This window comes from Macaca nemestrina, chromosome 1 (genome assembly GCF_043159975.1).
Source record: "Macaca nemestrina isolate mMacNem1 chromosome 1, mMacNem.hap1, whole genome shotgun sequence".
Taxonomy (NCBI): Eukaryota; Metazoa; Chordata; class Mammalia; order Primates; family Cercopithecidae; genus Macaca; species Macaca nemestrina.
The window spans coordinates 109,152,091-109,167,644 of NC_092125.1; the positions used below are offsets into that span (position 1 = coordinate 109,152,091).

The following is a 15,554-nucleotide window of genomic DNA, read 5'->3' on the forward strand; positions in this document are numbered from 1 at the left end:
TTCTGCCCATTTTTAAACAGGGTTATTTTCTTGATGGTTACTTTGAGTTCCTTCTATATTTGGGATATTAGCCCCTTATGAAATGTATGATTTGTAAATATTTTCTCCCAATCTATGAGTTATCCTTTCACTCTGTTAATTGTTTCCTTTATTTTACAAAAGCTTTTTAGTTTGATGGAGTCCTGTTTGTCTATTTTTGCTATTGTTGCCTGTTCTTTAGGGGTCATATTCAAAAAACCATTGCCTGGACCAATGTTGTGGAGTTTTCCCCTATATTTTCTTATAGTAATTGTGTAGTTTCAGGCCTTATGTTTATGCTTTAATTCATTTTGAGTTGATTACTGTATATGGGGTGACATAAGGGTTCAATTTCATTTTTCTGCATTTGGATAGCCAGCTTTCCCAATGCTATTTATTAAACAGACTATCCTTTCCCCATTGTGTGTTCTTAGCACCTTTGCTGAAAGTCGATTGACCATAAAATTGCAGGTTATTTCTGGGCTCTATATCCTATTCCATTGGTAAATGTGTCTGTTTCTATGCCAGTACTATGCTGTTTAAATTACTATAGTTTTGTAATATATTTTGAAACCAGGCATTTTGTAATGCCTTCAGCTTTGTTCCTCTTGCTAAAGATTGCTTTGACTATTCAAGGACTTTTGTAGTTCCACATTAATTTGAGGATTGTTTTTTCTATTTCTGTTAAGAATAACATTAGAATTTTGATAGAAATTGCACTGAATTTCTAGTTTGCTTTGGGTAGTATGAACATTTTAGCAATATTAATTCTTCCAATCCTTGAGCATGGAATATCTTCCCATTTATTTATTTTATCTTAAATTTCTTTCTTTCTTTCTTTTTCTTTTCTTTTCTTTTTTTTTTTTTTGAGACAGAATTTTGCTCTTGTTGCCCGGGCTGGAGTGCAATGACATGATCTCGGCTCTCCGCAACCTCCGCCTCCCAGGTTCAAGCAATTCTCCTGCCTCAGCCTCCCGAGTAGCTGGGATTACAGGCATGCACCACCACGCCCAGCTAATTTTGTGTTTTTAGTAGAGTCAGGGTTTTTCCAAGTCGTTCAGGCTGGTCTCAAACTCCCGACGTTAGGTGATCCTGACCTCAGCCTCCCAAAGTGCTCGGATTACAGGCGTGAGCCACTGCGCCTGGCCTATTTTGTCTTCAGTTTCTTCCATCAATGTTTTATAGTTTTCAGCATATAACATTTCAACTCCTTGGTTAAATTTACTCCTAAGTATGTTTTAAATGCTATTGTAAATAGAATTGTTTTCTTAATTTCTTTTTCAAAGAGTTGTTAGTGTATAAAAACGCTACTGACTTTTGTATGTTGACTTTGTGTCCTACAACTTTACTGAATTCACATATCAGTTCTAATAGTTTTTTGATGGAGTCTTTCCTCTCTCTCTCTCTCTCTCTTTTTCTTTTTCTTTTTTTTTTTTTTGAGACGGATTCTTGCTCTGTCGCCCAGGCTGGAGTGCAGTGGTGCAGTCTCGGCTCACTGCAAGCTCCGCCTCCTGGGTTCAAGTGATTCTCCTGCCTCAGCCTCCTGAGTAGCTGGGATTACTGGCACATGCCACCACACCCAGATACTTTTTGTGTTTTTAGTAGAGACAGGATTTCACCATGTTGGTCATGCTGGTCTCGAACTCCTGACCTCATGATCCACTCACCTTGGCCTCCCAAAGTGCTGGGATTACAGGCATGAACCACCGTGCCCAAACCTTTTTTTTTTTTTTTTGAGATGAGATCTTGCTTTGTCACCCAGGTTGGAGTAAAGTGGTATGATCATAGCTTACTGCAGCCTCAAACTCCCAGCTCAAGTGATTCTCTTGCCTCAGCCTTCCAAGTAACTGGGACTATAAGCACATGGCACCACACCTGGTTAATTTCTATTTTTGGTTTTTGTAGAGATGGGGTCTTGCCATGTTGTCCAGGCTGGTGTTAAACTCCTGGATTCATACAATCCTCCCATCTCAACCTCCCAAAGTATAGGCATGAGCCACCACACCTGGCCAAGACTTTCTATATGATCATGTCATCAACAAACAAAGGCAATTTTACTTCTTCCTTCTCTTATTTGGAGGCCGTGTATTTATTTTTCTTGCCTAATTGCTCTGGCTAGGATTTTCAGCACTATATTGACTAGAAATGGTGAAAGTGGGTACCCTTGTCTTTTTCTGATCTTAGCAGAATTGCCTTTAAATTTTCACCCAGTTGAGTATGGTGTTAGCTGTAGTCTTGCCATATATGGCCTATTTGTGTTGAGGAACATTCCTTCTACATGTAATTTGTTGAGAATGTTTGTCATGAAAGGATGTTGAATTCTGTCAAATGCTTTTCCTGCATCTATTGAAATGATCATATGGTTTCCTTGGTGCTGATGAATTTCACCCTCACCCACACCCTTTATGAAGAGGTTCCTCATTTCAAGGTTGACTGGAGTTAGATGTGCAATTAGCACCATTATCTGGTTAAATGAATGCTATCCCTCTGTTTAATAATTCCAATCCCTCAGGAGGAATGAACCTGACTTTTGATTAGTATCCTACCTTTATAATTGATCTCAAAGTGCACTTCTTTTTATTTTTTTTTTCCTTTCTTGTACTTAGATTTGTTTGTCTTTATACCATTGCTTCTCATCTTGCGGTTTGGAAGTAAGCCCATCATGCATGCCCATTATGTCAATTACTGGGGTAACAGTAAAACCTTGCTCCAAGGGAGAGAAACCTGCATCCAGACTTGCTACCCAGCAAGTCTGGCTTCAGCTATTCTAGGAGGCACCATCCACCTTGCCTTCTACATCATTGTATTCTATGTGAATGAATCTCCTGAAGGACAAGAAAATTGACAGTCAGCTTGTAAATTCACTGTGAATAAAATTAAAATAATAGAACCAAAATAACTTTTCAAAAGACTATATATAAAGGAATAATATGTACACTAATAGACAAGAAAAAAATTAGAAATCTTAGAAATAAAAAATATTGTCACTGCAATAAAAATCAAAAGGATTTCCAGACTGTAAAGAGTTGGATAGTATCTGAAAGATACTACTGAGGGATTCACCCTGAATGCAGCACCTAGAAATAAAAAGAAAAATATAAGAAAACGCAAGTAAGAAGATGAAAGAGAGTTTGAGGCTCCAAAATACTTTGGATAGGAGTTTCTGAAAAAGAGAATTAGATGGAATGGTGGAGAAGCAATATATGTGGAGACACTGATTGAGAATATTCCAGATATGAGACAAGGTCCTGAGTCATCCAATCAAAAGTACACAGCTGAAGGTAAATAAAGAAACCTACACCCAGACACATGTAATGAACTTGTAAAACATGAAAAAGAAAGAGAAAATCATGGCTGGGTGCATGGTTCACACCTGTAATCCCAGCACTTTGGGAGGCCAAGGGGGGGACGATCCTTTAAGGCCAGGAGTTTGAGACCAGCCTGTCTCTACAATAAAATAAAACAAAACAAAATAAAATAAAATAAAAATAAGCTGGTTGTGGTGGTGCAGGCTTACAGTCCTAGCTACCTGGGCAGCTGAGATGGGAGGATAGTTTGAGCCCAAGAATTTGAAGCTGCAGTGAGCTGTGATCATACCACTGCACTCCAGCCTGGGCAACAGAGCAAGACCCTGTCTTTAAAAAAAAAAAAAAAAAAAACTGGCTGCAGTGGTACACACCAGTGATCCCAGTTATGCAGGAGGCTGAGGTGTGAAGATTGCTGGATCCCAGGAGGTCAAGGCTATAGTGAGCGGTAATCACGCCACTTCGCTGCACTCCATCCAGCCTGAGTGACAGAGCAAGACTATCAATAATAATAATAATAATAATAGTAAATTTTAAAAAGAGAAGGAAATTCATGTTTATCATAAAATAATATTAATCACCATCAAAGCAGTTAAGAGCAAGAATTAAGATTAATATGTGAAGTTAGCAGTTATATTGGATATATTTATGCATTTGCATGCTCTCAGATCCACATTTGGTAGAATGCTTCAAAAATGCTATTTTCGGGTGGTGCAGTGGTTCACACCTGTAATCCCAGTACTTTGGGAGGCCAAGGCAGGCAGATCCCCTGAGGTCAGGAGTTTGAGACCAGCCTGGCCAACATGACGAAACCCCGTCTCTACTAAAAATACAAAAATTAGCTGGTGTGGTGGCATATGCCTGTAATCCCAGATACTCGGGAGGCTGAGGCAGAGAATCACTTGAACCTAGGAATCGGAGGTTGAAGTGAGCTGAGATCATGCCACTGGACTCCAGTTTGGGTGACAGAGTGAAACTCCATCTAAAAAAAAAGCCATTTTCATTATCAAACACTTACTTGTCCAGGATGCAGTATGACTATGTTCTTCTTCATTATGTTTTAGAATGAAGAAGCAGTACGACGTCTCATCTGGGAAAAGAATCTAAAGTTTGTGATGCTTCATAACCTGGAGCATTCAATGGGAATGCACTCATATGATCTGGGCATGAACCACCTGGGAGACATGGTAGGTACATTACAAGGAATCCCACTTTCGTGTCTGGGTAAACATCATTTCCTTTCTGTCTCCCCAAAAGCAATTTGAAGGTAAACAACAATAACAAAGGAACGTATAGTACAAAGTTGGAAAACAGTAGAATTTAAGGACATAAGAACTTGTGCAGAAATTCCTTACTTAGTTCTACTTTGACTGCTTTCTTTCTTTAACAAATCACTTCTTTAAAGGAAATTTTAAACTCACAGACTACCATTGTTTTTTTAAAATAAATTCTAGAAAGTATTACCTAAAGACTATCGACAGGCTTTTATAGAAAGTTGCCATACTTATTTAAGTCTAGATTGACAATTTAGTATGATCCATCTGCTTTCTTAATGGGAGCATGTGGGTATTTAATCTCACAAATAATCTTCTATTGGTTTTCAGATTCTGTTCTGTCCTACAAAACTGTACTGCTGTTGCCAAAGTGAAGAAGGGAACGCCCTAGGTAGACTAAACTCCTTCTTAAATGCAGGAATCTCATTTGTAATTCTTTCTCACATGGGAAACCAGTTTAGTCCACTTTTTAGACAGCGCTTTTATAAAATTCTGCCTTGCTTTGAAACAAAAATCTGCCTCCCTGTAACTTCTAGTTTTTACCATTCTCTTTTCCTCCTTCCCCATGAGGGTGCCTAACTGGGATGCTAGTGCGAAGTGTGAAACTAAACAAATCCAGATAATTCACCCCACCAGATCCTAATGGAACCTCTCTTGGTCACAACTATTACTGGTTTTTCTCAGTTTTTTTATTCCATGTCAGTTTTAAAATATATTCACAGTTACAGTTATTAGGATATTAGAAAGAAGGATAGGCTGGGCGCAGTGACTCACGCCTGTAATCCTAGCACTTTGGGAGGCCGAGGTGGGCAGATCACGAGGTCAGGAGTTCAAGACCACCCTGACCAACATGGAGAAACCCTGTCTCTACTAAAAATACAAAATTAACTGGGTGCGGTGGCTCATGACTGTAATCCCAGCACTTTGTGAGGCTAAGATGGGCAGATGACCTGAGGTCGGGAGTTTGAGACCAGTCTAACCAACATAGAGAAACCCCATCTCTACTAAAAATACAAAATTAGCTGGATGTGGTGGCACATGCCTGTAATCTCAGCTACTTGGGAGGCTGAGGCAGGAGAATCACTTGAACCTGGGAGGCAGAGGTTGCAGTGAGCCGAGGTCACGCCATTGCACTCCAGCCTGGGCAACAAGAGTGAAACTCCGTCTCAAAAAAAAAAAAAAAAAAAAAAGGAAGAAAAGAAAGAAGGATATAAGTGAAAGAGATATATATATAGTCATGTGTCATATACATTTTGGCCACTGATGGACCACATATACCTCAGTGGTCCTTCAAGATTATAATGGAGCGGAAAAGTTCCTCTTGCCTAGCTAGTGATGTTGTAGCCACCATAGCAATGTAGCACAATACACTACTCACTTGTCTGTGGTGATGCTGCTGTAAACAGACCTACTGCTCTGCCAGTGGTGTAAAAGTATAGCACATAAAATTTTGCACAGTACAAAATGTTTCATAATAATAAATGACTATGTTACTGGTTTATGTATTTACTATACTATACTTTTAATTGTTATTTTAAAGTGTACTCCTACTTATACTTTTAAAAAGTTAACTGTTAAACAGCCTCAGGCAGGTCCTTCAGGAGGTATCCAGTAGAAAACATTGTTATCAGAGATGACAGCTCCATAAGTGTTATTGCCCCTGAAGACCTTCCAGTGGGACAACAGGTGGAGACGGAATGCAGTGATACTGATGATCCTGACCTTGTATAGGCCTAGGCTAATATGTGTGTGTGTGTGTGTTTGTATATTAGTTTTTAACAAAAAAGTGTTAAAACTTTAAAAAAAATTTTTATTATACTTTAAGTTCTAGGGTACATGTGCACAACGTGCAGGTTTGTTACATATGTATACATGTGCCATGTTGGTGTGCTGCACCCATTAACTCGTCATTTACATTAGGTATATCTCCTAATGCTATCCCTCCCCGCTCCCCCCTCCCCACAATAGGACCCAGTGTGTGATGTTCCCCTTCCTGTGTCCAAGTGATCTCATTGTTCAATTCCCACCTATGAGTGAGAACATGCGGTATTTGGCTTTCTGTTCTTGTGATAGTTTGCTGAGATTGATGGTTTCCAGCTGCATCCATGTCCCTACAAAGGACACGAACTCATCCTTTTTTATGGCTGCATAGTATTCCATGGTGTATATATGCCATGTTTTCTTAATCCAGTCTGTCACTGATGGACATTTGGGTTGATTCCAAGTCTTTGCTATTGTGAATAGTGCCACAATAAACATACGTGTGCATGTGTCTTTATAGCAGCATGACTTATAATCCTTTGGGTATATCCCCAGTAATGGGATGGCTGGGTCAAATGGTATTTCTAGTTCTAGATCCTTGAGGAATCGCCACACTGTTTTCCACAATGGTTGAACTAGTTTACAGTCCCACCAACAGTGTAAAAGTGTTCCTATTTCTCCACATCCTCTCTAGCACCTGTTGTTTCCTGATTTTTTAATGATTGCCATTCTAACTGGTGTGAGATGGTATCTCATTGTGGTTTTGATTTGCATTTCTCTGATGGTGAGTGATGATGAGCATTTTTTCATGTGTCTGTTGGCTGTATGAATGTCTTCTTTTGAGAAGTGTCTGTTCATATCCTTTGCCCACTTATGGGGTTGTTTGTTTTTTTCTTGTAAATTTGATTGAGTTCTTTATAGGCTCTGGATATTAGCCCTTTGTCAGTTGAGTAGTTTGCAAAAATTTTCTCCCATTCTGTAGGTTGCCTGTTCACTCTGATGGTAGTTTCTTTTGCTGTGCAGAAGCTCTTTAGTTTAATTAGATCCTATTTGTCAATTTTGGCTTTTGTTGCCATTGCTTTTGGTGTTTTAGACATGAAGTCCTTGCCCATGCCTATGTCCTGAATGGTATTACCTAGGTTTTCTTCTAGGGTTTTTATGGTATTAGGTCTAACATTTAAGTCTCTAATCCATCTTGAATTAATTTTCATATAAGGAGTAAGGAAAGGATCCAGTTTCAGCTTTCTACTTATGGCTAGCCAATTTTTCCAGCACCATTTATTAAATAGGGAATCCTTTCCCCATTTCTTGTTTTTGTCAGGTTTGTCAAAGATCAGATGACTGTAGATGTGTGGTATTATTTCTGAGGGCTCTTTCTGTTCCCTTGGTCTATATCTCTGTTTTGGCACCAGTACCATGCTCTTTTGGTTACTGTAGCCTTGTAGTATAGTTTGAAGTCAGGTAGCGTGATGCCTCCAGCTTTGTTCTTTTGGCTTAGGATTGTCTTGGCAATGCGGGGTGTTTTTTGGTTCCCTATGAACTTTAAAGCAGTTTTTTCCAATTCTGTGAAGAAAGTCATTGGTAGCTTAATGGGGATGGCATTGAATCTATAAATTACCTTGGGCAGTATGGCCATTTTCACAATATTGATTTTTCCTATCCATGAGCATGGTATGTTCTTCCATTTGTTTGTGTCCTCTTTTATTTCACTGAGCAGTGGTTTGTAGTTCTTCTTGAAGAGGTCCTTTACATCCCTTGTAATTTGGATTCCTAGGTATTTTATTCTCTTTGAAGCTATTGTGAATGGGAGTTCATTCATGATTTGGCTCTCTGTTTGTCTGTTACTGGTGTATAAGAATGCTTGTGATTTTTGCACATTGATTTTGTATCCTGAGACTTTGCTGAAGTTGCTTATCAGCTTAAGGAGATTTTGGGCTGAGACAATGGGGTTTTCTAAATATACAATCATGTCATCTGCAAACAGGGACAATTTGACTTCTTTTCCTAACTGAATACCCTTTATTTCTTTCTCTTGCCTGATTGCCCTAGCCAGAACTTCCAACACTATGTTGAATAGGAGTGGTGAGAGAGGGCATCCCTGTCTTGTGCCAGTTTTCAAAGGGAATGCTTCCAGTTTTTGCCCATTCAGTATGATATTGGCTATGGGTTTGTCATAAATAGCTCTTATTATTTTGAGATACGTTCCATCAATACCGAATTTATTGAGAGTTTTTAGCATGAAGGGCTGTTGAATTTTGTCAAAGGCCTTTTCTGCATCTATTGAGATAATCATGTGGTTTTTGTCTATGGTTCTGTTTATATGCTGGATTACATTTATTGATTTGCGTATGTTGAATCAGCCTTGCATCCCAGGGATGAAGCCCACTTGATCATGGTGGATAAGCTTTTTGATGTGCTGCTGGATTCGGCTTGCCAGTATTTTATTGAGGATTTTTGCACTGATGTTCATCAGGGATATTTGTCTAAAATTCTCTTTTTTTGTTGTATCTCTGCCAGGCTTTGGTATCAGGATGATGTTGGCCTTGTAAAATGAGTTAGGGAGGATTCCCTCTTTCTCTATTGATTGGAATAGTTTCAGAAGGAATGGTACCAGCTCCTCCTTGTACCTCTGGTAGAATTTGGCTGTGAATCCGTCTGGTCCTGGACTTTTTTTGGTCGGTAGGCTATTAATTATTGCCTCAATTTCAGAGCCTGCTATTAGTCTATTCAGGGATTCAACTTACTTTAAAAGTAAAAACTTTTAAAAAATTAAAAATAGAAAAAGCTTATAGAAGAAGGCGATAAAGAAGAAAATATTTTCATACAGCTATACAATGTGTTTGTATTTTAAGGTGTTACTATAAAAGACAAACATTTAAAAAATTAAAAGTTTATTAAGTAAAAAAGTTGCATTAAACTAAGGTTAATTTATTACTGAAGAAAGAAAAAATGTTTAACAAATTTAGTGTAGCCTAAGTGCACTGTGTTTATAAAGTCTACAGTAATATCCTGGGCCTTCACATTCACTCTCCACTCACTCACTGACTCACCCAGAGCAACTCCAGGCCTTTCATAGTAAATGAGCTATACAGAAGTACCATTTTTACTTTTTTTTTTTTTTTTTGAGATGGAGTCTCACCCGTTGCCCAGGCTGGAGTGCAGTGGCACGATCTTGGCTCGCTGTGACCTCTGCCTCCCAGGCTCAAGTGATTCTCCTGCCTCAGCCTCCTGAATAGCTGGGATTACAGGCATGCATCACCATGCCCAGCTAATTTTTATATTTTTGGTGTAGATGAGGTTTTACCACGTTGGCCAGGCTGGTCTCGAACTCCTGATCTCAGGTGATCTGCCCGGCTCGGCCTCCCAAAGTGCTGGGATAGCAGGTGTGAGCCACTGTGCCCAGCCCCCATTTTTACTTTTTATACTGTATTTTCACTATACCTTTTCTATGTTTAGATATATTTAGATACACAAGTACTTCATATTGTTCTACAATTGCCTACAACCTTCAGTACAGTACCATGCTGTGCAGGTTTGTAGTCTAGGAGCAACGGGCCCTTCCATACAGCCTAGGTGTGTAGGAGCCGATACGCTCTAGGTTTGTGTGAGTAGACACTATGGTGTTTGCACAATGACAAAATCACCTAACAACGCATTTCTCAGAACATATTCCAGTCATTAAACGATGCCTGACTGTATATTTGCTTTGTAGACCAGTGAAGAAGTGATGTCTTTGATGAGTTCCCTGAGAGTTCCCAGCCAGTGGCAGAGAAATATCACATATAAGTCAAACGCTAATCAGATATTGCCGGATTCTGTGGACTGGAGAGAGAAAGGGTGTGTTACTGAAGTGAAATATCAAGTGAGTATTACAATCCCAAGCCTCTGAACCCTAGGTAGAGCTCTTTAAATGCTTAGTCTAGCCACAGAATTTGATAGTGAATCTTACAGTCCCACGTGTTACTTTCTCATTATTTTCGTTATTCTTGTCTTCCCAACTAAATTATAAGTTCCTTAAGGGCAAGGATCACATATTATATTTTATTTATACAGTTGGCCCTCCATATCCACAGGTTCCATATCTGCAGATTCCACCAACCGTGGATCAAAAATATCCAGAAAAAGGTGAAGATAAAAAAATAGGCCAGGCGCTCACACCCATAATACCATTACTTTGGGAGGCTGAGGTGGGCGGATCACCTGAGGCCAGGAGTTCGAGACCAGCCTGGCCAACATGATGAAACCTCGTCTCCACTAAAAATACAAAAATTAACTGGGCCCGGTGGCACATGCCTGTAATCCCAGTTACTCAGGAGGGTGAGGCAGGAGAATCACTTGAACCTGGGAGGCAGAGGTTGCAGTGAGCTGAGATCGCACCACTGCACTCCAGCCTGAGCTACAAAGCGAGACTTCATCTCAAAAAAAAAAAAAAGTTAGTAAAGTATGTGGGAAGACCAGGCATAGTGGCTTATGCCTGCAATCCCGCACTCTTCCAGGTCAAGGGAGGAAGATCACTTGAGGTCAGGAGTTCGAGACCAGCTTGGCCAACATGGTGAAATCCTGTCTCTACTGAAAATACAAAAATTAGCCTAGCATGGTGGCAGGCTCCTGTAATCCCAGCTACTCAGGAGGGTGAGGCAGGAGAATCACTTGAACCTGGGAGGCAGAGGTTGCATTAAGCTGAGATCTTGCCACTGCACTCCAGCCTGGGCCATAGAGTGAGATCCTGTCTTTAAAAAAAAAAAAAAAAAGCACATATAGGAGGATGTGTAGATTATATGCAAATACTCAGTCATTTATATAAGGAACTTGAAAATTCTTGACTTTTGGTATGCTCAGGGGTCCTGGAACCAATCCCTTGTGGATACTGAGGGACAACTGGATTCTCCACAGTGTTTTTGTTGTTGTTGTTGTTTGTTTTTTTGTTTTTGAGACAGAGTCTCCCTCTGTTTTGCCCAGGCTGGACTGCAGTGGTGCAATCTAGGCTCACTGCAACCTCTGCCTCTTGGGCTCAAGTGATCCTCCCACCTCAGCCTATATAGTGACTAGAGGCACACACCACCACACTCCGCTTTTTTTTTTTTTTTCCTTTGTATTTTTAGTAGAGATGGGTTTTGCCATGTAGCCCAAGCTGGTCTCAAGCTTCTGAGCTCAAGTGATCCTCCCACTTCCACCTCCCAAAGTGCTGGGATTATAGTCATGAGCCCTCGCGGTCAGCCTCCACAGTGCTTTTCTAAGTGATCATAGAACCACCTACTTAGACAAACACTGAACTAAGCAAATAGGTGTTTAACACAGACTTCCATTGCTCATGCTACGCATTGACTGCAGTGGACTCTCCAATAAGCCAATTGCTTGAGAAGCAGTGTTGCGTGAGAGAGCCCTGGTGATCAGGAAGTTTCTCCATTTCACTTGTGAATTTCAAAGTTGAAGGAGAAGAAAGAACTAGAGCTAGAGTGATCTATAAATTGTGCCACTCAAGTTCATTCATGGTTAGTCTTGCATCGTTAGAATATGAAATATGTGCCTTGTAAAATTATTGTTCCTATGCTGTTGTATTTTCCTTTAGTTTGCTTATTTTAAAAAATTGCAAAAATCCTAAATTAGAGGTATCACCATAGAGGTCAGGGTAAGTGAGAGGAATCAAAGCATTCTGAGCAGCTACCCCAGCTTGTGATCAATGAAGAAAGTAAAAATGTATTAGGAAGTAAATGGTGGCCAGGCACAGTGGCTCATGTCTGTGATTCCAGTGCTTTGGAAGGCAGAGGCAGGAGGATCGCTTGAGTCCAGGAGTTAGAAACCAGCCTAGGCAATATAGTGAGGCCCTGTCTCTACAAAAAATAAAAATAAAAATTAGCCAGGCATGGTGCGCTCCTGTAGTCCCAGCTACTTGAGGGGCTGAGATGGGAGGACTGCTTGAGCCTGGGAGGTTGAGGCTACAGTGAGCCATGATCGCACCACTGCACTTCAGTCTGAGTGACAGAGGGAAACCCTGCCTCAAACCAAAAAAAAGAGGTAAATGGTACTGCTAATCTCTTATTCTTTTCCACGTACATATTTTTCTTTCAACTAGTTTTGGATTTCTTACCCGAGGTTCTCTAAAATAACAGCTTTAGAAGACGCAATAAACCACATATTTAGATGCTAACTCTGAGTAAGTTAATGAACTCCTTTCTCTGGGTGCTTGCATTTTAGTGAACAATTTTGCTTCAATCAAAAGCAATGTCAATTTCCTTCCTTTGGGTGGAGAGCAAAGTGGGAGGAGGGGAGGAGAGAGAAAGAGAACAATTATGATGGGGCTCTGGACACTCTGCTCCTTTTAAAACTAAATCAGCTTTGCCTTTTTTTGTTTGTTTATGCCTCCTTGTAAAATATTTTTTGATCAAAAAATGTCTGAACATGACAAAGGTTTGCAAAATGCCAACCTAGGATTAAATTTCTTATGTTTCAGGCATCATTTGACAGGAGAAAGGGTATTTTAGGTCAAGGAAATCATCCTAGCTTCTCTTAAAATCTCATTACTGTAGGCAACTATCTCCCTTACTTACGGATGAAAATAGGTGCAATTTGGTACATGCTTAGTGAGTATTGTTTCTTAGTATATTTGAATATGGTCATTATGCTCTGAGCTTGGTCAACCGCAAATCTCTATCAAGGTTGGACCTTGCCTAGATAACCATGAAGTATTTAGTCTTCATTCCCATTGTTAAAGACAGAAGGAAACTGTAGTGGCGGAGCTCTTCCTGGGAACTCGGGACAGAGCTGATGTAGTTGAGCGTTGTCCAGTTTGGGTTATGGAAGTCATTCCGAATGATTTTCTGTGATTTGCGTTTGTGACCTCGTATCTGTTTTAGGGTTCTTGTGGTGCTTGCTGGGCTTTCAGTGCTGTGGGGGCCCTGGAAGCACAGCTGAAGCTGAAAACAGGAAAGCTGGTGTCTCTCAGTGCCCAGAACCTGGTGGATTGCTCAACTGAAAAATATGGAAACAAAGGCTGCAATGGTGGCTTCATGACAACGGCTTTCCAGTACATCATTGATAACAACGGCATCGACTCAGACGCTTCCTATCCCTACAAAGCCACGGTGTGTCACAAGCAAACTTTTTGTGCTGCCCCATGATCTCATGTTATCCACTGACTGACTGCACTGGGCTTGCCACCACGCCAATTGCTTGAGAAGCAGTACTGTGTATGAGAGAGAACCCTGTACAGGAATTCTTAAATTCTCAAGAGTTCTCTTTCTGATGAAGTACTCTTCTTAATATATCAGTAGTACAAATAAGCAAGTAGCACTCATGCTTAAAAACCGATTTTAATGACTGGGTGTAGTGGCTCACGCTTGTAGTCTCAGCACTTTGGGAGGCCAAGGTGGGTGGATCACCTGAGGTCAGGAGTTTGAGACCAACCTGGCCAACATGGTAAAACACTGTCTCTACCAAAAATAGAAAAATTAGCCAGGCATGGTGGCGCATGCCTGTGGTCCCAGCTTCTTGGGAGGCTGAGGCAGGAGAATCACTTGAACTCAGGAGGCGGACGTGCAGTGAGCCGAGATCACATCACTGTACTCCAGCCTTGGCAACGGAGCAAGACTCTGTCTCAAAATTAAACAAAACAGATTTTAAGCAAACTATCCTTAAAATTACTTCACTGTAAACTTTTTCTTCTGCAGCCTCCCATGCTCAACCTTATTCTCAGATCATTAACCACATCATTCTTCCACCCACTGAGAAGCTAAATAATACTCTCCTCTTCCTCGCAAATTCATTATACATTTTGATATAACGATAGCCTAAGGATTGTGTCCATGTTACAGAAGATTTTAAAAATATAAAAATATCACTCAAAAACCTTCTACCTTAACCACTATTATTTTGGTTTATTTCTTTCAAGTTATTTTCCTGTTAAGCACTTAAAAAACATAGTTGGCCCGGTGTGGTGGCTCACATCTGTAATCTCAGCACTTTGGGAGGTCGACGTGGGAGGATTGCTTGAGCTCAAGAGTTTGAGACCAGCCTGTGCAACATAGTGAGACCTCACCTCTACTAAAAATCAAAAAAATAGCCAGGCATGGTGGTGCACACCTGAGTAGCAGTTCCAGCTACGTAGGAAGCTGAGATGGGAGAATCACTTGGCCCAGGAGATGGAGTCTGCAGTGAGCCATGATTGTGCCACTGCACTCCAGCCTGGACAATGGAGGGAGAGCCTGTCTCAAAAAATAAATAATATAAATAAATACAAAACATAGTTGTATATACAACAAGCATGAATTTGTAACTTTCCTTTTCCCACTTGAAATACACTTGTGTTTCCCATATTATATGGTCTTTATATACCATCATTTTAACTGCAGATCATCTTGCAGGCATCAAAAAGATTTTAAAGCTCTCACCTAGAGTTTTTTATCTCTATGTAATATTTCCCTACAGTCCACCTCAGAGTCGAGGGGACATTGCCCTGGCAAGTTTTGCCTGTATGAGGATGTTCATAATTTGAAAGAATAGAATAGTTCTGTATTTCCTCCATTATCGCTGAAACCCGAGACTGTTAGGATTTGGAAGATTTGCAAAGGAAGGAACATTAGACACATGAAAAAGTTAAAGAAAGGAAAGAAGACATATTTAAAATCTAGGCTTAGGATACTGGTGATTTATAAAGGAGTTGAAGTATACTTCTTTATCTGCTTTATACTTCTTTTTGCAGGATCAGAAGTGTCAATATGACTCAAAATATCGTGCTGCCACATGTTCAAAGTATACTGAACTTCCTTATGGCAGAGAAGATGTCCTGAAAGAAGTTGTGGCCAATAAAGGCCCAGTGTCTGTTGGTGTGGATGCGAGTCATCCTTCTTTCTTCCTCTACAGAAGTGGTAAAAAGATAAATAAATAAAAAATAATTAGAATTTAAAGAAAGAAACAAAGGATATTGGCTGAGCACGTTGGTTCATGCCTGTAATTCCAGCTTTGGAGGCTGAGGTGGGAGGATTGCTTGAGCCTGGGAGTTTGACACCATCCTGAGCAACATCGCAAGACCCCTATCTCTACAAAAAATAAAAATAAAAATAAAAATTAGCCAGGTATGGTGGCACTCACTTGTAGTCTCAGCTACTTGGGAGGGTGAGGCGGAAGGATTCCTTGAACCCAGGAATCTGAGGTTACAGTGAGCTATGATCATACCACCGCATTCCAACCTGGGCAACAG

The 15,554-nt window shown here is 40.3% G+C and overlaps 1 protein-coding gene across 2 annotated transcripts in view; it reads left to right on the forward strand.

Annotated features, from left to right (window-relative positions):
• The window catches only part of LOC105497818 (cathepsin S), a 68,252-nt gene that overhangs the window by 31,946 nt on the left and 20,752 nt on the right, over positions 1-15,554 (forward strand). For both annotated transcript variants that reach the window (XM_011769222.3, XM_024797966.2), the window contains 4 exons: positions 4,388-4,510; positions 10,071-10,220; positions 13,213-13,440; positions 15,057-15,222. In XM_011769222.3, the coding sequence (XP_011767524.1) occupies positions 4,388-4,510; positions 10,071-10,220; positions 13,213-13,440; positions 15,057-15,222 (667 nt within the window). The remainder of the gene's footprint in view (positions 1-4,387; positions 4,511-10,070; positions 10,221-13,212; positions 13,441-15,056; positions 15,223-15,554) is intronic.